At 41.5% G+C, this 25,831-nt stretch overlaps 1 protein-coding gene across 2 annotated transcripts in view; it reads left to right on the forward strand.

The window, feature by feature from the left end:
* cacna2d3a (calcium channel, voltage-dependent, alpha 2/delta subunit 3a) overlaps nucleotides 1-25,831 on the forward strand; it is a 120,428-nt gene that overhangs the window by 19,134 nt on the left and 75,463 nt on the right. For both annotated transcript variants that reach the window (XM_084366107.1, XM_084366108.1), the window contains exons 3-4: nucleotides 4,812-4,928; nucleotides 17,243-17,302. In XM_084366107.1, coding sequence (XP_084222233.1) covers nucleotides 4,812-4,928; nucleotides 17,243-17,302 — 177 coding nt within the window. The remainder of the gene's footprint in view (nucleotides 1-4,811; nucleotides 4,929-17,242; nucleotides 17,303-25,831) is intronic.

Below are 25,831 nucleotides of genomic sequence, written 5' to 3' on the forward strand. Positions count from 1 at the left end.
TAGATTGGATGAATGATTCTGGAGATGTACAATGAACAGACAGAGAGACAGACACACATTCCTTGCTTTATATTTGGATATTTGACATTCGATGGGTTTTTTAAACAGCCACAATATTTCTGACACTGCAGTAGCAGCAACCCTAGAGCTGGAAGGGTGTTTCTCTGTCTGGCTCAAGGACACTTCAGCAGAGTCCTTATTAACCGAGGAGCATGAATCTGACTCCTCTGATTGTCGTCTTCTTCACTGCACCACTATCCTGCTGTTAAACTTGCCATTGAAGCCTGCTGTAGAAACTTTCCTCTGCCTCTCCTGGGAAATGGTAGTTCTGGATGTGTGTCAGTTGGCTTTCCTGTGAAGATGATGTGATGTGAAGAGGATAGCTTCAGGCTAATTAGGCCTGGTCTGCCCTGGTCTGCTCTGGTCAGCCTGAATGCACACAGCGCTGCAGACAGCCTGTGGTCAGCTGGACCCTCTCAGCCTCTCACTGACCACACAAACCTGATCGCAAACACATAAACACTTCGGTTCAGGCTGGAGGCACTCGGTGCTTTCCTTATGCCTCTGTGAAGTGTTTAATATGTGTCAGTTCTGGGCTAGTTTAGTAGTGCTGTGGCCAAAAATACACTGGTTTCAATAGAAAAGAGAGAACAATTCTTAGCTATGACTGCGTCCATGAAGTCAGCCCATTCATTTTTATAATTAGCAAAGGAAGTGGGTGCAGTAGAGAAGGAGGGAGATGAAAGAGGAGAACGGGAGTCACACAAAGTAGAGAGAAGAAGCCCTAGTGAGCCAGCGAAGGCAGAGAGGACAAAGAGAAAATTGGTGAAGAAACCAGTCAAGCCAGTTCAGGTTTGAGTTGCTGCTGACCTGTCAGCTTTAACAGCCCACAACCAGCAGCAGCCAGGAACCAGGATTGGCCTAAAAGATGGATGTTCTGTCGCTCTGACATACTGCAGTTGTCTGTCAGGCAGAGGGATTATCGCTCTGATTTTCGTACGGTTACGGTCGCTGTGATTTGGCTTCTGAGTCATCAGCCAGTCACTTTGATTGGCCACAGAAGATGTTACTTGAGGCTGCAATTAATTAGCAGTGCGGTTGGGTGAGGGCTAAAGGTTTGTTTTAGGAAATGTCAAACTTGTGGTTGCGGTGGTTGGTTGGTTCTTTCTTTCTTTCTTTTTCTTTCTTTCTTTCTTTCTTTCTTTCTTTCTTTTCTTTTCTTTTCTTTTCTTTCCCTCCTTGTGACTGATGCAATCTTGCAAACCAAATGCGAGACAGAAGCACTTTTGGATGGCTGCACCGGGGCTTTTGAAGACAATTTTGATACTCCAAACTGTTTTGCCATGACATGCAAATGAATTTGGCAGCGAAGGCGCCACTTCGGCAGCATTTCAAAGACGCACAGACGGTTCAGTGTTATGGCTGTGAACAGGGTGTTGATGCTATGATATGGAGATAAAGATGAAACAGTGAGTGTTTCCCTTCGTGAGCCTGATTTTAATTCAACCTTCCCTGGCTTTTTATTGTCAGTTCCTGCTTCTCCTTGTCTTTAAATCTCTCTCCTGCCTCGCCTTCGCCTGGTGGAAGAACTTTTACACTCTCCCCTCCTCCCAGATTCCATTATACTATAAGTCAGACACTCATCTTCTCGAAAAGTACCTTGATCAATCAGACCCTCTTTCCTCTAATCACTATAATTGCTTAATCTCTCCTACCTTTGCTCTTATTTTAATTCTTTCCCAAGCACATTCCTCTTACACGATGGTTCTGACATCACAGGGATGTTGTACCTTCAGGCTCACTGGCCCTTGCACTTCTTATAATTGGTTGCTTGTAAGGATGAATGTAGTAATTAATGGATTTGACCTTTACCTATTGTCTTGTATAGTGTAAGTCATTCTGCTTACTATTTATGTCATAAAATATTAAAGTCAATGTGAATTTTGAACCTACTTCCCTCTGCTAGTGCCCATCTGCAGCTCTACAAACACAGATAGCATTTCACACACCCCTCTAACCTCCCACTTCAACTCTCTACTTGCTCTTTCTTGTCATCAATCATCCCATTTCTCTAGTTTCTTCCTTCACATCCCTCCACCCTCCCTTTCTTTCTTTCTTTCTTTCTTTCTTTGTTCCTTCCTTCCTTCCTTCCTTCCTTCTTCCCTTCTTTCCTTCCTTCCTCTACCTGTCTTTGCATCTCTTGAATCCCTTTGCGCCCACACAGTGTTTGCTCTCGCTATCACACTCTATCTTGCTCATTCTCTCTTTTTTCTTCCTGTTATCTCTGGTTCCCCTTTCTCATATGTTTTTCTGTCTGGCTCTGGCTTTCTCTTGGGCTGGGGAGTGGAGAAAGCAATGCACTCATAATTCTAACAAGATAACAATCATTGATCAAACCCGGTGTCCCCTCTGAGTGTCCGTTTCTGTGCTTGATTGCTTGCACTTCCATTGCACAATAAACTGACTTGTCTTAGTTTGCTAAAGGGACTGAACATTTTTGCAAAGCCTCTCTTCACTTGCTACCTTCAGCTACAACCACAGAGCCCACCCCCTTATAAAAAGTTCTTGGTATGAAGCAGAAAAATATCGCTCTCTGTTCAGCGATGTCCTGCAGTTTTTCAGATGACTGCCTAAATCCAAAAGCTGCTTGCTGCCTGAGTGTCTTATGCTGTCCCCATTCCTCCTCCCACCGTGATCTCTCTCCCCTTCGCCCTGCTCCTGGTGTGTGTTGTTGCACAGGAGCAGCTGAGAGCATGCGTCTTAGCAGGTTGGCATAACATTAGAGGGGGCATGCTATTTGATATGGCGGTAATCTTCCGTTAAATCCCCCAAGAGTGAAACACAGCCGCCTTCAGCTTTGCACACATTTAAAAAATGGTTTTCTTATTTTTTCCCTTTTTTTTCTGTACAAGTATACCCCCTGCTTACATCAGCTCTGCATATATAGTGTATGTGTGTGTGTGTGTGTGTGTGGCATGTATGGGTGTGGAATTAGCAGGACTTAATGTCACTGTCCCCGGCTAAGGCCCAGTTAAGTTAAGAACCCCGGTATTGGTTTGGAGCAGAATAATGTGATTTAGTGGAGTGCAGATACTGAGGACATTGGTGTGTCATCAATGCTTAATGTGTGGTTGGTAAAATCTGAAGGTGGTTGATAATTCTCTTGGCTGAGCTGATTGGTTTCCGTTTATATATAGATTAATTTGGGGAAGCAACTCCTACTGAGCTGTAGTCCACTGCTGAACCACTGATGCTGCATTCTTGGTATTATAGATGATGGCTGTATACTATTATTATATATTTCTATGTTGTAATTTTACCACTGCTGCATCTCTTAACCCTGATTGAATGTCTGCTCATTGATTGATTTTCTTTTATTTTCATGTCATGCAAGCAAAGGGCCAAACCCTCATCGGTTAAAAAGACAACAAAAGTACAGTTGTAGCGGTCAAACATTTAATTTCGTTACGAAATTACTATTTTGCAGCTCGGTCTTAAATAAAATATTCTGCTAAAATATTCAGCAAAACAACACCTCATCCTTAATCTCACCTGGGTCACGCAACAAATAGAGTCTGTCCTCCTCTGGAGTGTGATTAAACCTGCCGGCCTCTTGGGCTAATGGTGGTGTTCCTGTTCATAACTGTGCACACAGTGATCTTTGTCTTTTGTTTAAATTGTACTTCACATAAGGTTCTGCGCTGTAGCTTTTCCTCATGAGATAATAAGTTCATATTTTTTGCTTATACCATATATGAACAGACCATGTATCTTTATACACAAAGTAACGTCTTCTGGAAAACGAATGACAAATCATTCAGGTAGAATTAGGATTTCAACTCATTAACAATCAAATATCGTGTTAGTGAGTCTCTGATCAGACATTTTCACAAGTTTATTCTAGAGCTGAATTATTTGACATTTATGTCTGATGTTTGGAGGTTCCCATCCAAGTTTTTCCTCAGGTTTCTCTCAGGTTTTTTTTCCCTTGTTAAACTCTGATTTTATGTTTTTTCTATCAAAAATCTTCTGTGAGAATAGATTGTGTCATACACTGTAAACTTGTGATTTTACATATTTAAAGACACTAGGCTATTGCATACTCACCTCCAAAATATACCTACAAACATATTAGAGCCTGACCAATATATGGGTCGATATTGTTTGTCCAGTTTGGTCTATCACAGATATATCGCCTTAAGTGTATATTTTGACTGATTTGTACCAAACTTTTGAACAGAACATTAAACAAAAAAACATGCTTTGGGTAATTTATATTTATTACATTCTCAGCAAAGTTTACTGCTTTTGTTCATGGATATCATTTTGTACAATAAAGATTATTGTTTAACTGTAAAATATTCTGTCTGTGCTACATATCTTAATGTGTAAAGTGCCTGATGACCACAATTGATGGATCTTTGCAGGAATGTCTCTGTGTGGGTGCATATATATAGTGAATATATATTAGACTGCAATGTCATTATTTTATTTCATAACTGATAATTATGTATATTTTTACCACTTAGCCTTATGACTCCAAGCTGCTCGTATACAAGATTACCACATTTTCCCCATCACCTTGCTTTTCCTGACATGTGAGAAAAACTATACTTAGTAAAATTACTGTAGATACAATTCTGAACATTAACATGAGCTCACACTGGGACATGCATGCCATGAAGTGTAAAATGTATTGCAAAGGAAAAGATTTTTCAGATTCACTTTATTGGAATGAAAACACATCCTTTAGTGATTTAACTGGTGTGGTAACTGTGACCTGATAACATGAATGTGTGGTTTTCCTCCAGAAATACAAGGAGTTTGAGCGGGCGGTGCGGGTGGAGGAGATCGATGGGCTGCGGCTGGTGAAGAGGCTAGCAGAGGACATGGAGGAGATGTTTGACAAGAAAGCCCAGGCAATGAAGGTACTTGTTTTCTACTTGAATCTCTAATCTCTTGAACCTTTTAAATTAAAATACAAAACAACTCCTATAAAAGCACTACAAAATGAGATGTATGTTATGTACTGTTGCACTGTTGTACATGACAAATAATGTCATTTTCAGTTGCATTGGTGGATCTATCACTAAAGCTGAAAGTGCTGGTCTGAGGTCCGTGAAATCACTTGGTGGAGTAGTTATTTCTGACCACTGTGCTGACCCCATTGGATGTCTGAAGAGGTGCTGTCATGTCACATTGCCACAGTGTGACGAGACACATCTTGGGTTTGCCGTGTGTGTGTGAGAGAGAGATGTGAGAGACTGGCGGCTGTGGGTGAGGTGACAGACAGAGAGAGGCTGTGATCCACCAATCAGTGTCTGTGTCACTTTATTGATCTGCTCAGGTCAGACATCAGCATCTACTGTAAGAGGCCACTTAAGGACAACGCTCTATAAACTGAAAATCAAAATCTTATTAAAAATCATAAACTAGAATCATATTAATTAGGCTAATATCTAGGTTAGAGTGAGTCTCCATCATCTCATTTGTAGGTTGACCCGCAATAACATGAAATATTTCCAACAGAGTCCAACAGAGTCTGTTTATACCACCAATACACCGACCAAGACACATTCGTCTCAGAGAGAATAAGACCAGGTGCCGCTGTGACACAGGCGGTTAGCTCATTAATCCCTGGCAAAGCTCAGAACTCCTAGAACATCATTGATACCGACCTCAGCCACAGTCGGTTCACTGCTGCCGTCTGGCAAAAGATACAGAAGTACCTGCTGCCGTTCCAACGGACAACAAAATAGTTGTTCTTGTGTAACATAAAAAGACTACAAGTTGCATTTCATTTTATAGCCATGTGTTGCAGAATGACAAATAAATGAACCTGAACCTTGAACTCTAAAGTTGATTCTTATTAGAGCCCAACCGATATATAGGTTAGCCAGTATTATTGGCTGATATTGACTATCACATATATATCGCTATCGGCGTCGATGTGGACCGATATAGTTCTTTTTTAAAAAAGATTATAATGCAGAAAAACATGCATCCGTATTATATTCCCAGTGAAATGTTAAACCACATTTGAGAGATCAGTGCAAAAAATGTGTTCCTCCCTAATATTGGTTATCGGTAAAAATCGAGTATTGGTCGGCCTCTAATTTTTATGCCTTCGGTAAATGTTAAATGGTGATGGGTTTGCCTGTGCAAGTTTGTCCACTTAAATGTCTGTTTCAAGAGCAGACCAACAGAACACTGACAACAAACGTGATACGTCACTGACATAATATCACTCAGCCAGCCTTAACCATGGTTCACCATATTATGTAGTTCTAGGTAAGATTGCAGGTAATCCACAAAATAAATCTCCACAAAATAAATCTAGCTACAGTACATAACATTAAGCTCCACGATGTTTAAAAGTCTTATCATGGCGCAGATTAACCCGTTTCTGCTGCCCTCCCTGGGTGTCTAATAAAGAATTATTATTTCTAGTTTTTGTGCAAATTTATACCACGTACAGAGGATTAATCCAATCATGTCAAATAGTGTCTAATAGCATAAAGATCTCCTATTTGATTTCTTATTAGAGTATCATTTGGTAATAAGGTCTCAGTGTAGTATTTGGTCTCTGACCTGATCTGGATCTGAACGCTTCATTCACCACTGCTGTCAGTACAGTATGAACACACTCATATCTGCGTGTGAGCTAAATGTCTTTTAATAGTATACCTGTGTGTGTGTGTGCGCGCGTGTGCGTGTTTGTCAGTGTTGTAACAGGCGCAGTTCAGGATGTGTCCACGGTGCACTGCCTCTCTGGCAGCAGCTCTAGCTCCAGGTGATAGATCCTATCAGGACAACATGGTGCTGTTAACAGAAATTGGATTTCTCTCTGAGAGTCTGGTCCAAGGATACGAGCTGAAAGGAAAGCGAGGGAGGGAGAGAGAGGGGGCCACAGAGAGTGACACACCATTTCCATGCTTTAGCTGTGCTTCAGCCTGTGTCATTATACTTATGTATGATACCCGCGCCTGCTCGGGTTGCATGACCGTGCCTGTTTGACAGAGTTACCTCCGCTTTGGAAGCATCTCCACCTGTCCACATGCACAACAGTCTTCGCCGAGCGCATAGGGAAGATGATGTATTTCATGCTAACATGAGTCATCTGACATTTAAAAAATATGCCTCCTAGGCTTATACAGTGATTTGCTGGCATGGAAGCAAGGCTCTAATTGAATATTGCTGAATGTTGTGTTATTAACTCCTGTAATAGAAAATTAAGGACTTAATCAGTTTTCTAATAATTATGAACATTGTTTTTGGATTCAATCACTGCTACACCCTTTCCAAACCAGTGTTGAATGTGTTCAACGAACATTTTTATCTGAGAGAAACATGTCTTGTCAGCCCATTTCAACTGTCTGATAAACCTGCATGTTGACAAGCTTTGCGGTTTGTTATATTTAATCTTGTGACATAGTTGTCTGTGTGTGCCACCTCCACGAGAGTGAGCTAAACCCCTGGAGATTCTCTAAAACCGTCTGCCAGGATGCTGGATGCCTGATAATTGTACATCTCGTGGGGGTTGTGTGCGCCACTGTGCTTTCATACGTGTGTTGAATCAAAGTTATGGGGGTTGATGAGAAGATTAGAGGTAATATTGGTCACAGGCAGGATGGAATTGCGCTACTGAAACGACAGATGAAAGTCACGGGAGGAACAGAAGGAAAAAAGGCATCAAAAATTAAATAAACTGGAGGAGCGACAAAAAAGGCCCCGTGCTTACATCCATGGAGAATTTAACTCTCGTCAGCTGCCGTCATGATTCCACTTCACCTCCGCCTTCCTCATTTTGGCCGCTGCCAGTCGTCCCTGTGATGAATTGTTAGTCACGAACACACAATGGAAGTGTACGCGAGTCCTTTTCCCTCTTCTTCTCCATCTTTCTCCAATTTCTCTCCGCTTTTATTACCAAAACTCTCATCTGTCTGGCCCTAGTGTCTGCCCTTAAGCATCCCCTCGCTCCTTTGTCTGTCTCTGCCCTCTCTACTCCGCCTCTTCCCATCTCTCTGCTTTTTGCTAAAGTATATGTGGCGCTTCAGCGATTCAATTTCCGTGCAGGCGCTCTCCCCTGTCCGTCAACGGGGTTTTATCTAACCGTCTCCGCGTCGATTCCCCCCTCTTTATCGCTCGCAACCACCTGCTAAGAGACAGCAGCCTCTGCTGCTTTGAAAGGGTTCACCTGTAAATATGTGTGTATGCCAGTTGATGTCATTCTTTTTAAGTGCATACAGGTCAGAGAAGGTTTATGTTTTCATTCTGCGTGTTAAGAATGATGGCTTTGATTTGGAGAGAGGACGATGATATGGTAGGGGAAGCTTAATTCATGGTATTTAAGCTTCCTGCAGGTTTTGGGCGTGGTGCTGTGTGTGTGTGGAAGAGAGCCCGGCGGAGCATTTGTATGTGTGCGTAATTGCATTTAAAATGGTTGTTTGATTGTGTTTATGTTTCTGTCCCCTCTCCCTTATCATCTCTGCATTATTGTGGCGAGCACAGCCTCCTCTCTGTCTGACAGAAAATAAAACTTTCTGTCTCTTTTCAGTCGCTTCAGCCAATTTAATTGCAACTCCGCTATTAAAGATAAGATTAAAGGCCAATCAGACCGCGTTTGAAAGTAAACATGGGCTTGTGTCCTTGTTTGTAGCCTGCGTGCGCGTCTGCCTGTACTGTAAATCCATAGCGACGTGTGTGTATTTGTGTGTTTATTCCTGGGCTCAGCAAGCATATTAGCTGAGCCATTGTTACTTTTTAATTGCTATTACCTCCATCAGTTCCTGAGTTGGTGGGATATTATCATCGTCTGGCAGACAGCAGCCCCTCTCCTCTCTTGTTCTCTACTCTTTCTATCTCTTGTGAAAAACTTGTCTGCTGGCTGGAAATGGAGGCGACAGCAGACCGTTAAAGAAACAGTGAACATGTTGTTATCAAAGTTGAAAGGCGTGGAGCTATTGTAATGCCCTCTTTGAAGTCAAGCACGGCTGTGTTTCATGTGACAAATGCACTTCAAAGCAGAGTGGATGCCTTGCTGCTAGGGCTGTTTCTCCTGTAATGGCATTCGGGCGCCGCATGCTCTGTACCTGCTGATATCATTTACCTGTGGCAGCTACGCCTCTGTAGTCCTCAACATGATTACCAGTGTAGCGCTGGGGAAGTCTGCATGGGTGTATGTTAAAAATAAAAGGCACACACAGGACTTTAAATGAAATTTCTCTGCCAGCAAAAAACCTCCTATGAACTTTAATTTTGGTTTGCTGACATGCACGGGGAATTTTAAACACAGTTTTAGCATTTGAACAATGTGGCACAACTCGTCCTCTGCAGGAGAAGATTTCAATTAAGATGAACATTTGAAAGGAAATTCTTGTTTATGAAGACTTGGGTCTTATTTTCATACTTTTCGACTGTCATTTTTTGTCGGTAGTGGTAACATTGCATCTTTAATTGCCAAGCACATGACAGCGCTGCTGGAAAGAAGTCTGAAAGAGCAGAAAATCAAACAATCAAACCTCAAGGTTGGCCAAACTCGGAGCCGGTCGAAGAATAATTTGGAGAACACGAAGACGAATGATAAAAACGGTTCTTTTTGCAGCCAACATCCGTCACAGTTTAAAGACTAACTTCTCGCTTCAAATTTGGTCGACTGTACTTACGACCGTTTTAGTGCTCAAACACACAATTTTCTTCAACCATTACAGGGTGTTCACTTTTGATTTCGCCTTCCAATAAAAGAGGTTTAGAAATTCTGGCGTCAGCTATAAAAATAAGACCCAGGTTGAGGTACACCACAAATGTCCTGTAATGTCACATGAATGCCAAGCTGCCATGTAGCACAAACTTTATACGTCGTTCCAGCAGATCAGTTAAAGAGAAGAAATGCATTGATGTGCGTTTCCATATTGTTTTTCATGCCGCTAATTCTCTAGCTGGGTGCCATTAAACCATCATGAATGAGGTCCAGTACTAAACTGTTAATAAGAAGTTTCTTTTTAACTTCAATGTATCACTATGAAGTAAATGTTGATTGCACAGTGCAATGGCCATAGGACACCTTCTCACAGGGTAAAGGCAGTCAGACCGGCAGCCCGGCACCGTTCCTATCTGCTTTCGCACCTCCATCATAGACTATTTTCTGTATAAATGAGGTTACCTTTCGTCCTGTGTTGTTGGTATTTGCTTCTCTAAGGAAAATGGAAAATGTTTCAGTTTTATTTGTGAAAGCACAAATAAAAGCATAAAATCAATAATACCACTTGGAAATGCTAGTGGGGGAAAGTTTGTTCCTCCTTAACCTGAACATTGGTTCATGCCAATATTTTCATAGCCTAAAGTGTGATTGATTGATCGGTTGACTGATTATAGCACTTTTTTTTTTTATTTCTACACCAAATTTCCACCTCTGCCATTCATAAAAAACATATCTTTTGCAATATTTACACTTTTTATTTTTGAATTTCCGGTGCATTCACTCAACGTTTTCATACGCACATTAAAAATATGTATAAACAGGTGGATAGAAACACACTTTTTTTTTGGTGTGTACTTCAGTTCGGGATTATTATGGTGTGGTCCGGGCGGCAGTCTTGTCCTGCCCTTTCCTCCTGTCTGCCCTCCTCGCTGACATACCACGCTGTCACGCTGAGCTCACAGCACTGCTCCTCATTTCCCTCATTATATTAGCTGTCCTCAGTCTCAGATCATTGCCACGTCTGTGTGTGTCTGTCCGTGTGTGTGTGTCTGTTAAGAGTGATGGCTACTAATGACAGGCAGAGGAGCCAGCCAGTGGATGTCAGGACAGCGGCAGTCTCTTCCTCCTTCTCCTTCTCCTTCTCTCTGGTTGTTTTTCTGTCACCAAGAAATCACAGAGATGGAATTGTTTTCTAGAATGATGAAATTGGGATGTGGACAGGAAGGAAGGGAAAGGTAAATGTCAGGGAAAAAAGTTGGCAAGTAGTATGACATGAAAGTGAAGTAAGTTTGAAGAAAGAGACAATATGAGACAGAGGAGAGAGGGATGACAAGGCTGCAAGCACTCCATATCCTCTTCATATTCCCTTTCAGTCAGCAGAACCGCTGAGAACCTGTCAAGTATTGATTATTGGGACTTGACGTCTCAGAACTCCCCTCCCTCTCTCTTTCACATTGCCTTTGAATCTCTCCAGCATGCTCTGACTGCTTGGCTCGTACCCAATCTAAATGTGCAAAATAGAGGAAGCAAAGTGTCACAGAGCACTTTTCCATTTTGTTGATGCTGCAACTCTCCCCTTGTTGGTTTGACAATATTAATTGCTGTCCCCAGTGCTATTGATGGGCTGACCCGAGCCAATCACGCTCAGCCCTGCTCAGGCCTCGATGGATCAGGCCTCTGGCAGGGCCGGGACCCTTAGGACCTGCTCTGATCCAGTAGGGCGAGGCTTAGTTAGCATTTATTCTTACAAAGGAGGAACAGAAGCCAAGTTATTTCAAGTGCATTAGCTTATGCATGTACACTTTATTTGTGTAAGGTCACGCATGTCAAAGCTACTGTCTTCACCTGCGCACAGAGCTGATAAATGCTGCTGATCTAAGTAGCAACTCTGCTGCTTCGAGGCCGATATGTTGAGACGTCCACCACAAATTATAACTCCAGAGGATGATTATGGAGAAAGAGAAAGGGGAAGGAAGAAAAGTTTAAACCCAAAGTACAAATGCATGCTGAACCAACAGCACACAGCACCTCTGGGAATGTTTTTTTATGTGAGTCTACTTAGAACTGGAGTTGACTGCGGTCTTGTTCTCGGCTACCTCGGGAGAACATTCAGATTCAGGCCACTGCCCTCCCCTCCCCTCGGTGGAGGGAATGTGCCGAGGCAAGGCTTAATGTACTGCTTCAAAAAATGTCCAGGACTTCCGCTACCAGTCAATAATGTATGTGACCCCCCATACACCCCTCCTCTGCCTCTCTGGCAGCGGCTGTGAGCGTAGCTCAGCTCTGTATGACAGCTTTCTCTAACTTTCACGGCTTTAGTGTTACATTTATAATGGATAGGCATTTGTTAAGGTCAGTGGCTTCAACCGTCGGGAAAGCTACCACACGGCACAAGAACAATAAGCCAATCAAGTTGACAGCTAAATGAGGGGGATCGTTTATGAACTTTTGAAAGTGTAAACAAGCGCAGTCCTTTGTCAGGCAAATCATAATCACAGGATGTCAGATAATGAAAGGGGGTAGATGAGAGCAAATGTCAGGGAAATAGACTGGGAGGGAGGAAAGGGGCGGATTGAAAAATGATGAAATAGGAACGGAAATTGTGTTTAATTGAGGGGGATGAGATTGCTTCAACTTGAACAAGGAAACTGGGGGAACATTTGAAAAGTAGGATTTGGTTCAGGCTCAAAAAAGTTACTTCTAAACCGGTCAGAACCAAAGAGAAGGACATTTTTAATAGGGACTGGCATGAATCTAACAAAATGCAAAACCGGATCCTAATTTCTTCTTCATAGGTATCGTATTCTGTGATGCTATGCATCACCTCAGCCAACCTGACAGCTTCAAAGCATCACTGAAAGCACCCACAAAGCAACAGAGGGGAGATGTGAGCTTGTCAACACAACACATCGCTTCCTGTGGTTAGTTTTAGGCCAAAAACAAAACGACAAATAAAAAGAGCCTGTGGGAGTTAAGAGAAAATGGAGTCTGACCCCAAGCGGACCAGACTGGTCTGGCTTAATCAGGTTTGTGCCGAGAAACAAAGCAGTAGTGTAGACAGAAACCAGCAGAAACACATCAGGGATCTGTAATCAGGTAGAAATGCCAGACTCTTCTTCCAGCGCTAACAAGGCTTGTGAATGCGGATGTTTGTGTATGAGCGTGTGTGTGTGTGTGTGTGTGTGTTTGGGGAGACAACAGGGCCTGCCTCTCTGACTGTGTCAGTTTAATTATTGCTGTCATCTCGTACCGAGCCCGAGCCGCAGCAGAATGATTTGAGAAAAAAGGAAAAGTCATTTCCTCCCTCTTTTTAAACTGCATCATACACTTTGGCAGGACCACCTATTGACAAAAAGACATGACAGGCTCATTTGAATATATGCGAGAGAGACGCACAAACACAGGCAGGCAGATTCGCCCACAGCAACACAACATACACAGAAAGACAAACGCACCACCTGGAGTGTTCATCCTGGTGATGTGCTGGAATTGAAATTCACAGGAGTGAGTAGTACCTACTTATCTCTGATCTGTTTTTCCAATTGAAAAAGTCCCTGCTACTATGCAAGTTATTTTTGACAGAGAGCTTTAACTCACATCTTCCTTCATGGTTAGTTACACTACATGAATGATATGCCAGAATAGATTATCTGCAGGTGGAATCAAGTGGTTAAATATTCAGCAGTGCAGTAGAGATTAAATTACCATTGGTCATGTACGATGATGACATTTTGTGTAATTTTTACATTTTTGTCATTAAAGGCAATCGTTTTTCCTATGCACAGGAATAAATAGACTCAATACTAATACATTGTTAACAGACAGGAGGTTTTCACAATAACTTCTCACAGTAAACTACTGTAATTATGCTTTTGCAGTGCATGATGGGTAATAATTTTGTATGTAACAACAAAATGCTGCTGCTGCTGAATTTGAGTTTAAGTGACATTCTGAAGCGACAATAAAAAAGTAAAAATGCTACATTACTAGGAAATACTGTAATTAGGCTACAGAACCATACAGTAATTTACCAATACAATGTTGTAGTTTTACAACAATGTACACATGCTAACATACTAAAAGCCTAACATGCTAACATGAAAATGTAACATGAAAACAGCACATCACTGTAATATAACTGTAAGTTGACAACTACCAGTGTTATTACAGCACCACAATGTAATCTTACATCAAAATGCAGTATTTTCACAGTAAACCTCTGACTAGGTTACTATAGAGACATATTGTCTTACTGTGATTTTCATCAATATTCCTGTAAAAATAATTACAGTATACTACTGTGAATTTACTGCAATCATTAGTCAGTAATTTACTGCCAAATTACAGTAATAATCTTCACAGTGTAGTTTCACACATAGAGTTTCAATTTCAGATTACAGATTTCATTACACACACACACACAGACACACTTGCATACTCTCACATTTGATGATTGGCATTTGCAAAAGCAGCTGCGAGACAGAAAAGGTCAAAGGGCTAATATCTTAACACGTGTCAGCGGAGAAAAACATTAACACTCGCGCACGCAAACACACACCATCACCCACTCGCTGAAAAGTGTGTTTCTATCGACACGGGCTTCACAGGCAGCGTCTGACATTTCGCTGGGACTGTGAGGCTAAGCGTTCAGACCTTTAGAGAATGTTATTCTCTCATTCCTCTCTCATCCTCCCTTTATTCCACCGTCCTTATCTTTGTTTGTTCCAAGAGCGCACTTTGTTGTGGATCTCAAGCAGATGCACCTGCCGGAGGTTTTGCCTCTCAGTGCCCTGATGCACACACACGCATAAGAAATTCCTGTTAAATTCTAAGTAAGATCTGACGAAGTCCAGGCCGGAGAGGACACAGAGGCATCCACTGTGTCTGTTGCTGTTCTCCGTCAGACCAGGAAGTAATCAGAAAACAGCGTACACACGAATCAATAGCCAAACTGAGCCAAGCACAGAATGATATGCAACGATATGCAGTGGCCAGGTGTGTTGCTATGGTGAAGGAAATGATTGGCCAGGCTCTAGATTACAGTGTTCGCTTCCCAAAACAGCCTGCCTGCACACACACAGCAGCAGCACAACACACACACACACACACACACACACACACACACACACACACACACACACACACACACACACACACATAACCTCACACATGGCTCAGCTGAAATAAGCCGGCTGATTGCAGTAGTTTTACGGGTAAAGCCATTTGAATGGAAATGGAAGTGCATTACCAAAACTCATAGACACCAGGAGCAGCTGTGAATGAGAGAAATGACTTGCTATGAGAACATACTATGCACATCACAGTTGGAAGTAGAAAGAAGTGCTTGTGTGTATGTGGGGAGAGATCGCTGAGATTCAAGCTGTTAGTCAGGGCCCGAAAACCTTCCATCAGGTCCTTCACCTTTAGCCTGTTCAAAATGCTGCTGTTTGCCAGCTATTACAACCTTGTGCTTCTTTTATTGAACACAATTTTCTTGGCGTCAGACCACAGGCCGTCACATCTTCAACCATCAACACCAGCATAAAAGCTTTTCATGGCAAAGCAGTTGCACAGATCAGCACCTTTAAACATCAATGACTCATTACTCATTACCAATTCCAGCACTGGTCGTCCTGCTTCTTTGTCGTGTTAAACAAACTCACCCGCATCCCACACAACGCCTCCAGAATGATTCCCCTCCCGTACCCCCAATCTTTCAGCCATGATCGACAGAGCCGTGACACGCCTCGCACTCATAATAGCAAATGACACCGATCGCCCCCTCAGTGCATTCTCCAGGGCACTGCTCTCCGGTCGTAGAAACCGGACTTGATGACTTGTAGACTTGTTGACAATGTTTGTAAAGATGTAGCTGTATCTGAGTGTATATATGTGTATTTGAGTATGGGTGAAGAGGGCAGGGTTATGAATGAGTATAGTATATGTTTGGGCCCAGGTGTATGTTTTATGTATTGTGTAAATTGTATGTTTCTTTGTGGAATATGCAAAGTATGTAAATTGAAATATCTCCTAGCGACAGACATGCAAAATAGACGCATATTCACTAGTGCTGAAATAATTAATCAATTAAAGGAGCAACACAAAATAATTGACAACTCATATATCAAAACCAGCTCTGTGGGTCATAAATGAATCATAAATGATTTATGAAAATATACAAAGGTGTCACTTTGTCAATTGTTTTACATAACTTTTCACTAGTTTCCGGCTGTTGTTAAAATTGTTGATTAATTGTTAAAGGATAAGTACACCCTGAAATGAAAATGTTGCCATTATCTACTCATCCTCATGCCGATGCAAAGTCAGGTGAAGTTTCGTAGTTCACAAAACATTTCTGGAACTTCACAGCAAAACAGCATTGTGGTATTCACCTAAACAACTGAAGTAGATGGGGACTTGTTATAAAACTTAAATAAAACAACTGAACACAATGTAAAATATCTCCAAACAGCTCGTCTGGCGTAATCCAAGTCTTAGGAAGCCCCCTATTACAAAACAGACCCGAATTAATTTGAAAAAACAATATTAACACGCTCCACACGTGGTTGAGCTTTGGGTCCCCATTGACTTCAGTTGTTTAGGAGAATGTTTTGTGGACATTAAAACTTCACCTGACTGAATTTTCACTTTTTTGTGAACTGTTCCTTTAAGTCAGAACAAGAAGTACTGATATATTTATTGATGAAATGTACTATTTAACATTTTTTTAGATAGATTAATTGATATTGAAAATCACAATTTTATGCCCTATGACACAGAACACACACTCATGCATTCAGTAATTATTGTCTTACAGCAGATATCCAAGTGCTTGAGTGACATGTGTTTCTCAAACACACCATCCATGAAGCCAGTGTGAAGGTTGGATTCTGATTCATATCAGCAGAATATGAAAAGGAAAGCAAAGGAAAATGCAGCTCATAAAGTAGGGAGAGATGCAACTTACGTTTCTCCGTGATTATCTTTTATTTGAGAATGATGACAGTTACATCTTCCCTGCTTCTGACGAAAAAAAGAGCTATTTCAAAAGATGATGGCGAGAGAATGAGAGAGAGAGAGAGAGAGAGAGCATAACATTGACTCAAAGGCACACAGATACCCACAACACCCTACAGGCACACACAGCAGACGGTAGCAGCGAGAGGGTGATGATGGAATGAGTGTGTGTGTGCTGTGGAGTGTATGAGAGAGAAAGAGTGCATGTGTAAAACAGCATGAACTGATGATGGAGTTTGTTGTGGTAGTGTCCAAAGAACCTGAGGCAGTCATTACCTCTACTGCCGAACCATTTAGGAAAATAGCCTCTTTTCACAAGATGGCCAAAAGTCTGTCCGCTATCACTGTCTGTATGTGTGTGTCCCGAGGGGTTGCAGTGTTGCTCCAGTGCTGAGGGGCACTTATAAAGCCAGTTGTAAAGCTACTTTCTGCATGGGTGTTTCTCTGCCTATTATTATTTGACCCACTAATCAATTCACTTTTGTACTGGCACTATTACATTTCTCCTCTCTGCTTCTCCCTTAGAGACTGGTGGAGGCAGCAGAGTTAGCCCACCTACAGCACGAGGAGGATCCAGACCTACAGGTACGTGTATGCGCACTATGGATCTGACCACACGTACATTACTACAGTCAACACGTTCACTCCCTGTTTTTGTAAGCTGATTAATTAAATCATGCTGTAAATAATTATATCCTACAGAAGCCAGTGCTTGTGAGATTAGTGAGAGAAAAGGCCCAGCGATGACAAGGGCCTCTGTAAACACTACAGAGGAGAGATGGGGAGAAAAGGCATTAAGAGTCTTGTTCTTTAGTCTGTTTCACTTGACTGGGCTTAACAGTCTTTTCTCTTGTAAAAGTGCATGTTAGCCCACATCTCTCTGTGATCATTTTTTTCAGCATAGGTCTCAGCCTGCTGCCGTCAAACTGTCAGGTATTCACAGTCCAGCAGGAGCAGATGCGCCAACAAGCATGCATACAAAAAAAAACATTGGTGTTTTTCATTGAAGTAACGAGTGACGCAAACAGTGACACACAGCTCACACTGTTTTTATGTGCTTATGGCTGTTAATGAATGGTGCCAACGTTTGCCAGACTCTGCAATCAATGCTTTGTGATCAGCTTCACATGCGTCTGTGGTGAGTGCCAGAAGTAATTCTACTGGTCTCCAGCAAGTTGCTTTATTTCTAAATGCTAAAAAAGTTCTTTATATAAACTATCACGACATTGCAGCAATGAGTTTCATACTCTCTGATTATCAGTCTGGCCGATTATTGAATGATTATTCAACATTCAACATACATTAGCCAAGATCACGTTCTCAAATGTCTTGTTTTGCCCACAGCCCAAAGATCTCCAGGTTACTGTCATAGAGGAGTAAAGAGAAAAACAGAAAATATTCACATTTAAGAAGCTGGAATCAGATAATTTTTGACTTTTGATTTGTTTGATTCGATTTGTTTTGATGTTTTCCAACTTGGGTGTAAGGTTTATCATCGTTGGCATCATTCAGTCCTGATTACTGCACACAGGTGTTGATACACTGTTAACAGTCTAGTTAGCTGCCATAGGTTGTCAGCCATTATGATGTAGTGACTCTTGTAACTGTATGTTAAAACATAAATGCCCCAACCTCACTGTAACTCAAATTTCTCAGTTGAAAATATGTTAGATACAAATATGTAAATATGAATATAGCTCACTCAAATGTGTCATGTCTTACAGATCATGTTGGACAACCTTTACTCCACCCAGATCAGATGAGGTTAATATTTAGCAGGAAACCTATAGTCAAACTCTTCAGGTAGAAGCCACTAAGTCAGTGCATCATGATTGTGCCTACAGATGTATGATCGGACGTGGGAAGCATGCATATTTTGTCAGAGGTGAAGCAATTAATCCTCACGATTCTGTGCCAGAATTTACCCTGTGACAAACACATTTTGAGCCGGAAACATAAATTGTGAATTATTTATGGTTTTATATCACTGTCATATTGCTCCTCAAAAATAAAAAAAAACACATTTCAGACTCTTTCCTGTGAGTTCCACCCTCGGTTCTGCAGACTTGGGCAAATGCATTCAGCTAATCATATCTGCATACACACCCCCAAACCCAGCCTCTGCTCTCATGGTTCTGCCTCAAATCCATTTGAGCAGCTTTAATTTTTAGAGTACAGCTTTGTATTGTGTGTGTGTGTGTGTGTGTGTGTGTGTGTGTGTGTGTGTGTGAGCCAGAGAGAGAGAGAGAGAGACAGTGGGCTTGTGATGTTTTCGCCTGAGTTCGCTGCGCCTCGTGCACATCTCAGAACAGAGTTTATAAAAGTAGGAGGAGCGACAGCAGAAACTTGAGTTTTAAAGAGGAAATATGATGCTAAGCTGACTTGGGAGTATTTGCTGCTAAACTACTTATAAAGTCTGTGGCGCGTGTGTTGTGTGTGCCTGTGTCTCTGCCTGTGGCGGTGAGTATGTGTTTACTCTGTCAGCTCTTTAAGGCCTTACAGTGAATGCCCAGAGGTTTTCTGCTGTCATGGGCCATTAAAGAGGATCAATTACTAAATTTAAGCACTGACTGTTGTCCACTCCTGAATCTTCCACTCATAGAGCCCCTTTACTTCTTTCTCTTGATTCTCCAAAGGCTGTGCAATTTCTGCTCCTTTTCCCTCTTTTTTAATTCAACAAAGGTAACAACAACAGACTGAGAATTTATTTTTGATCCTCAATTAATTGTTTAACCAATTTTTAAAAAGAAAACTTTCATATGATTATAAATGTATTGGTCGGCCTACATCGGCCTATCACAGATATATTGGTATTGGGGTATACACTTTCTAATGTACACCGATATGATATAACAATATCAAAATGATTTAGTCCCTAGTATAAGTATCTTTTCCAACAAAAAAACCTTCAGTGCCGTTCTTTGATCTTCTTTTAATGAACAAAAGGTTGTTCAGTTCTGATAAAACTGCTGGGCCACTGTTGTTTACAAGCCAGCAGTCCCTTCTCACCGTCATCACATTTAAACTGTGCCAGTAGCTGCCGCCTCTATTTCCTCAAAGGACGCTGATTGGTCTGATCATTGTTTGACCGGCCACAAGCGTATAGCTTAAAGCCTGGCTAGACCAATTTGCGGGATTAAATATCTGGGATCTTGGGAATTCAGCTGCCTCACAAGGTAAATGCCTTGGTCCCTTGTTAAAAATATCCAGTGGTTTCACACTTACAAATGTTGAAACACAGTCTTGAACTGCAGTCACTGGCTTAGCAGCCTTCTCGCTTAACGCTACCAACATCCCCACCGTCAACCAACACGAAAGCCACGTCACAACATATAATGTGAACATGATATGACACTTATTGTAGTCGTATCAGTTGTTTGCAGAAACATTAACTTCCAACATTTTGTCGTGGCCACTGGGTTGCAGGTACACCAGGAGATCAGCCAATCGAAAATGTTGTGACATTTAATTGCAAAATGGCAATGTGTTTCTGTATTTAAAAAGTATAGACTGCCACCCACTCCCTATAACTGACAGTGAAGAAATTTACAACAGAACAAGAAACTAACACACTCAGTAGAAAAGTTTATCTAATACAAAACACACTAATGAAACGAAATGGGTTGGTTACTGAAGAGTAAATTATGAGATTTCGCTTCTTGTAAACTGTCAAGCAGGTGGAGCACATAAATGTATATTATATATGGTTACCTGAACCGGTTTTATATGAGGTGTACTCGTTATCTTTTAATGCATCTCCCTTTATCTGTACTTGTGTATGAGTGTGTGTTGTTGTGCAAGTAAAACAAAACTACCTTCACAGATACGTGTTTCTCATCGTCAAGTATCTGTAAAGGCAATTTTGTGTGTTCTTGTGGTCATGTGTTTGTGCATCTGCATGTCTGTGTCACTTGGTGACGCTTGTCTGCGTATGTTTGTGTTGTCATATGCTGCTTGAGGGGCTGTAACACTGTGTGGGCTCACAGCGGTGCTTTATGCCAGTAATTACTTGGCGGCGATGAGATGAGCCCAGCAAAGTGAGTGTCCCTTTTGTTTCAGCTTAAATCACATAGCTAGAGAGCTGATAATGGCTGATAGAGAGCCTATACTGTTTCACAATGTCTAGGACAGAGTGAGATGCCATTATCAGGCCAAAATCCCCTCTATTCAAGAAGACCAACATACCTGTATTATGTATGTAGGATGCCAAAAAATGTAGGGATAGTAGGCAGGGGAAGGAGGACAGAGAGAGGGAAGATGAGGGAGAGAAATAATACTATCAATTACACGTACCTGGCAGATGCTTGTTGACATTGGTGTGTGACAATAGTAATAGCATTTACCTTAATCGGAGAATAACATAATGGCAGATGCAGCGTTACTTCATTACAGAGCTTACTCATGACGCTTTGCGTTCTACTGCACAGAACGGGATGCAGGCAGGAAATTTGCATAAAGGCAACACAGATAAACTTGGAGAGTGAACAGAGAGGGACTCCAGCCAGCCAAAACACAAACGAAGAGATCGTGGGCTACCTCTGTCACATGGTCGTGGTTTGGATGTGAAAAGTCTGATATGGACCACAAAACTGTACTTTGCATATTATGTCGCAGATCAGTCCCCACAACAGACTCTAATATTAGTATATATTTTTTGTTGGGTATGTACTGTTATTCAAAATGTAATAAGAAGTAACGTAAAATAAAAGATTACAGATATTTTTTCATTAACTTGTCCTTGCCATGTCCTTAAACGCATTGTTATGGATATAACATTGACCTATGTTGGGATATGAGATGAGGTCATATTGCACAGCCTTACAGCACAAACAGGTTTTCACCGCTTGCTAGTTCAGTAAACTCATCATCAACCTCGTCATCATCATAAATCAGTTAATCAAATTCAAATTCCAAGCAGCTTTATTGGCAGGACAATATAGATTTGTGTTTGCATAACAATTATAATAATAAAATAAACCAACAGATCAGTAAAATCATAACAATACAAATACATAATATAAATACATAATGAGACTGAAACACATAACAAACATAATTATGTTCATGATGGCTGTATTCACGCAGATATGTGTGAATCCAACCAGCAAAATACCACCCGTCAGGGTTCGGTACAATTAAATCACCATATTACAAGTTTACCATAAGACCTCAGCATTGACAGCACAGAATGGTTAAAAGAAACATATGCTTACCTGCATAATGTTTATTATCATCCTCTCTCCTCTTTTATCCTCTCCATATTCTTCATCATTCTCTCCCTCCTCATCGTCACCCTGCCGATCCACTGAAGTTTGTTTGGCCTGCCTAAAGTCTCACTGACTGACTGACTGAAGCAAAGTTACGCTGACTTAAGTGATTACCGAGTAACATCAATGGGAAATAAAGGACCGACAGAAACACTTGCATCATATTTCTCAGAAAATGTATCAAAGTATTGAAAGATCTTGATAGTTACAGACGAAGTGTCAGTCCAAATGTGTGTGTGTGTGTGTGGGAGTGTTCGGCATTGTGTCCCGACACCCGTCACAAATCAATCACTGCTCCACAAGCTTGGTCGTTCTGCATCAATGTTAGAGAGTGTGTGTGTGTGTGTGTGCGTGTGTGTGTGTCTTGGTATTTATCCTTAGTTAAGCAGGTTTTACAGAACCTCTTGGCAAACGATGTCGCAGCCATTAATTTGTCTTTGCTAATTGTGTTTTGATTGCCTGAGCGTAAAATGAAATGGTTGAACATTCTTTAGTTAGGATCGCAAACTGCTGTAGTGTTTTTATGTTGCCGTTTCATGCATGAATATTAATATGCATGTACATTCAGTGTGAACACTGTACGTGTACACCTGTGTGTGCGTGTGTGTGTCTGCACACACTGCTCTGATGGTGGCATTTCTAATGGAGCTTTTTACCGCAGAACATGGTGAATAGATGGTAATTATCACCAGCTGTGCTAAAAATATCACGTCTACGCTGTAGGGTGAAACCTCCTCCATCACTATTCGGGGGTTTATTATAAAATGTTTGTGTGTTTTTTTGCTATTGGATACATATTTGGCTGGCGGGGGTTTGATAGGAATTTCCTTATCTATCCTTTCCAGAGCTCTTCTGCTTCCATGTGAAATTGGCACGGTAATCTGCTGCGATTTTCCTCCCTTGCTCTTTTACCCGCAATGCTCGTGTACTGTAAATAGGAAGGCAGAGAGCAGTCTCCCATGCCCTCTGCAGCCAATGAAATCCTTCCTTGGAGGTTGGAGACAAACAGCCAATTGCCAAGCCCGATGTTGACTGAAAATGTAGCCCCAGTCTGGAGGGAGCAGCGGGAGAGAAATGCTTAATCTTTCCTTTCTCTTGCTCTCCCTCTTTTGTTGTCATACTCCCCTGTCTAGGGCATTACCATGGAGTGCAAGAGAGGTGGCCACATGCTTGTTGATTTGCCTATTTGCTCTTCTTATTACTGGCAAAAAATATTTGACCCGAGTGTATCCAGAGCATCTTCTGCTTCACGGCCAGTGATGCAACGGTGTGATTTAAAAAAAAAAAAATTTTCAGCCATTTATTCAAGAGTTGGCCTTGTGTGTCCAACGTGCACTGCACAAACACACCACACACGCATAGACACCACTTCTTCTGCATCAAAAAACGCATTCTTTTTCACCTGCTTGCCAAATCCAGACTCAAAGCATTTCAAGGCACCCTACGCTACAATCTCAGAGAGACTGGTTCAAAAAGGTCCCCGACAGAGAGCCATGGTGCTACCTTGAATCGCCCACGTCTGGAACGCTTATGTGAAAAAATGAATCAATTTAGTGGAACTCAGCTAATTGTTGCCCCTGCTTTTATATATTCGTATCTCCACAATTCAGTTTTGGGCCTGGAGAGTCAGGAGAGATAAGCACCGACTTATCCAATTATTATTTTCCTTTGGACAGAGAACGTTAGCCACTTATGATGGATAGAACTTTATGTATATTTCAACAAATCCACACTTTTTTATTAACCTTTAATCTTTGTTAAGCATTACTTGTAACATCAAAAGTAAAACTTAGCTTTGATTAACACTGATAATTGTTTGTCTCTTTCTCTGCCACACACACCACTCTGCAGCAGAATAGTTTTTAGCCTCACGTGCCTGCTGTAGAGTTTACTCATGTTTCCCAGAGTGGGCGAGCCCAACATTTAAGATGCGTGAAGAAGGATTTTAAGCACAGCGCATGAACCCCTACTTGGCCTTTCCTCTAAGTTGTTTTCTTAATCTGCCGTCTTGTTTGCTCGCTGATTACCTGTATCCATGCCCCCTGGCTGTTTTCCAGTCACATTTCCACACTCTGGGAGTGGTGTCTCCCCCTTCCCTGACTGTGGAGAAAGAGAGAAGGGAGGTGGGTGAATAGAAAGGGAGAGTTGAAGTGGAGATGAGAGTTTAAAGTGAACACCAGAGGGTGGAGCGTCACGGTCAAACCCCCGCTTCACATGTGGTCTCCTCTCTGTCTCGCTCTCTCTCTTCTCCCCTTGAGGATGTTGACTCACTGTTGTGCTTTTTGCTGCAAGAGTATTTATCAGAATCAACAAGAGTGGTGCACGTGGGTCGCACATATACTGTATCTGCTTGATGTGCACGTAGGCTATTAGGCTGCATAGGTGCTCTTCTATAAGGCAAATGGCACTCCTGCCTGTAATGCAGTGAAAGCAGGTACGTCTTTTTGCCGTACACATTTTTGCCAAGCTAAATTTTGAAAGTGTCCAATCGAAAATATTCAGGACTGCCCCGAGAGCCACTCCTCCGAAACACGTGAATGCTCACTGGCCGACTACACCAACACCTCCATAGTTCTCACTGGCCAGCTGGGAGATGAGGTGGCTAGTTTGCTACTTTCCGGAAGCTTTCTTAGCTTTTTCAGCCTTATTAAGACATAAATAAATCATTGTCATCACTAATCATATCCAACCATATACCTCATGTCTCCCTCACATAAGAAAACACCCAAAATTATCATAATGAACGTAAACAACAAAATAGTATGTTAGTATTGGGAAATTCTAGCTGCAATTTCTTTACCGTTCTTGTGCCACTGGCTCGCATATAGCTTTCGCAATATGTCCACCTAGCCTTGTGGAAGACTCCAGTCATGTGCAGTGAGTGCACGGGGAGATTGCGTGCTGGCAGGCAGGTTCATAAACAGATAAGTAGCCTGTCTAGTCTTCTCAGGGCTGAATGAAATGGCCTCATTAAAAGTCTACAGCAGTCACAGATCCTGATCTCTTTTCTTTCATTTGTCAGTGCGTTTGTTTTATTGATTGCTGTCGGGATGTTAAGAGATTTTCTACAAATATAACAAAAGCTGCTTGTAGAATAACTTAGAAACCCTGGCTTTATAAGTAACATTGCTAAAAGGAGAGCCACTCAACTCAGTGATTGCAGGGAAAGACCTGTAAGTGTTGCCTCACTGTAGCGCCTATCTTCCTACACAAGTCTCACTCAGCAGGCACAAAAATATTCTGACAAGTCTGTAGAAACCAGTTACATGCATGTAGAAAGTATATAGATGTAGCATAATTTCTTCTCCTTCTTTTCAAGTTGTTTTACATGCAATTAAACTTGAGAGAATATTAAAGGGAACATATTTAATGGATAAGGGTCTTCAACTGCCGATTATTTTCTTGATGAATCAAATAATTTTTTCCTCCTGAGAAATGTCAGAAAATGATAAATAACATATGTTCATTACAATTACTCAGAATTCAAGCTGAGGTGTTCACACACACAACAGTCCAAAAACCACAGATATTTGGTTTAATGTAATTAATAAAGAAAGGCAGCAAATCCTCATTTATAGATATGTAAATTGGAAATATTTTGCATCTTTCCCCACTTGAAAAGTGAAATGGTTCGTCAATTAAAAAAAAAAGTCATCAATTTATTTATGTAAATTGATTTAATCAAGTAATAGCTTCAGCTCTAAAATCAGAGGGTGTTTATTTTAGGCAATTAAACTCGCGTATAGGCACAGTTGAAGCCTCACCTGATGAAATACCGAACCACTTTTTTTTTGGTTTGACCTTTTAGACCTGATGAAGCAAAATGTATGAATGTATTCTGCTTCTT

The sequence above is a fragment of the Pagrus pagrus genome, assembly GCF_965226575.1.
Source record: "Pagrus pagrus genome assembly, chromosome: 11".
NCBI lineage: Eukaryota > Metazoa > Chordata > Actinopteri > Spariformes > Sparidae > Pagrus > Pagrus pagrus.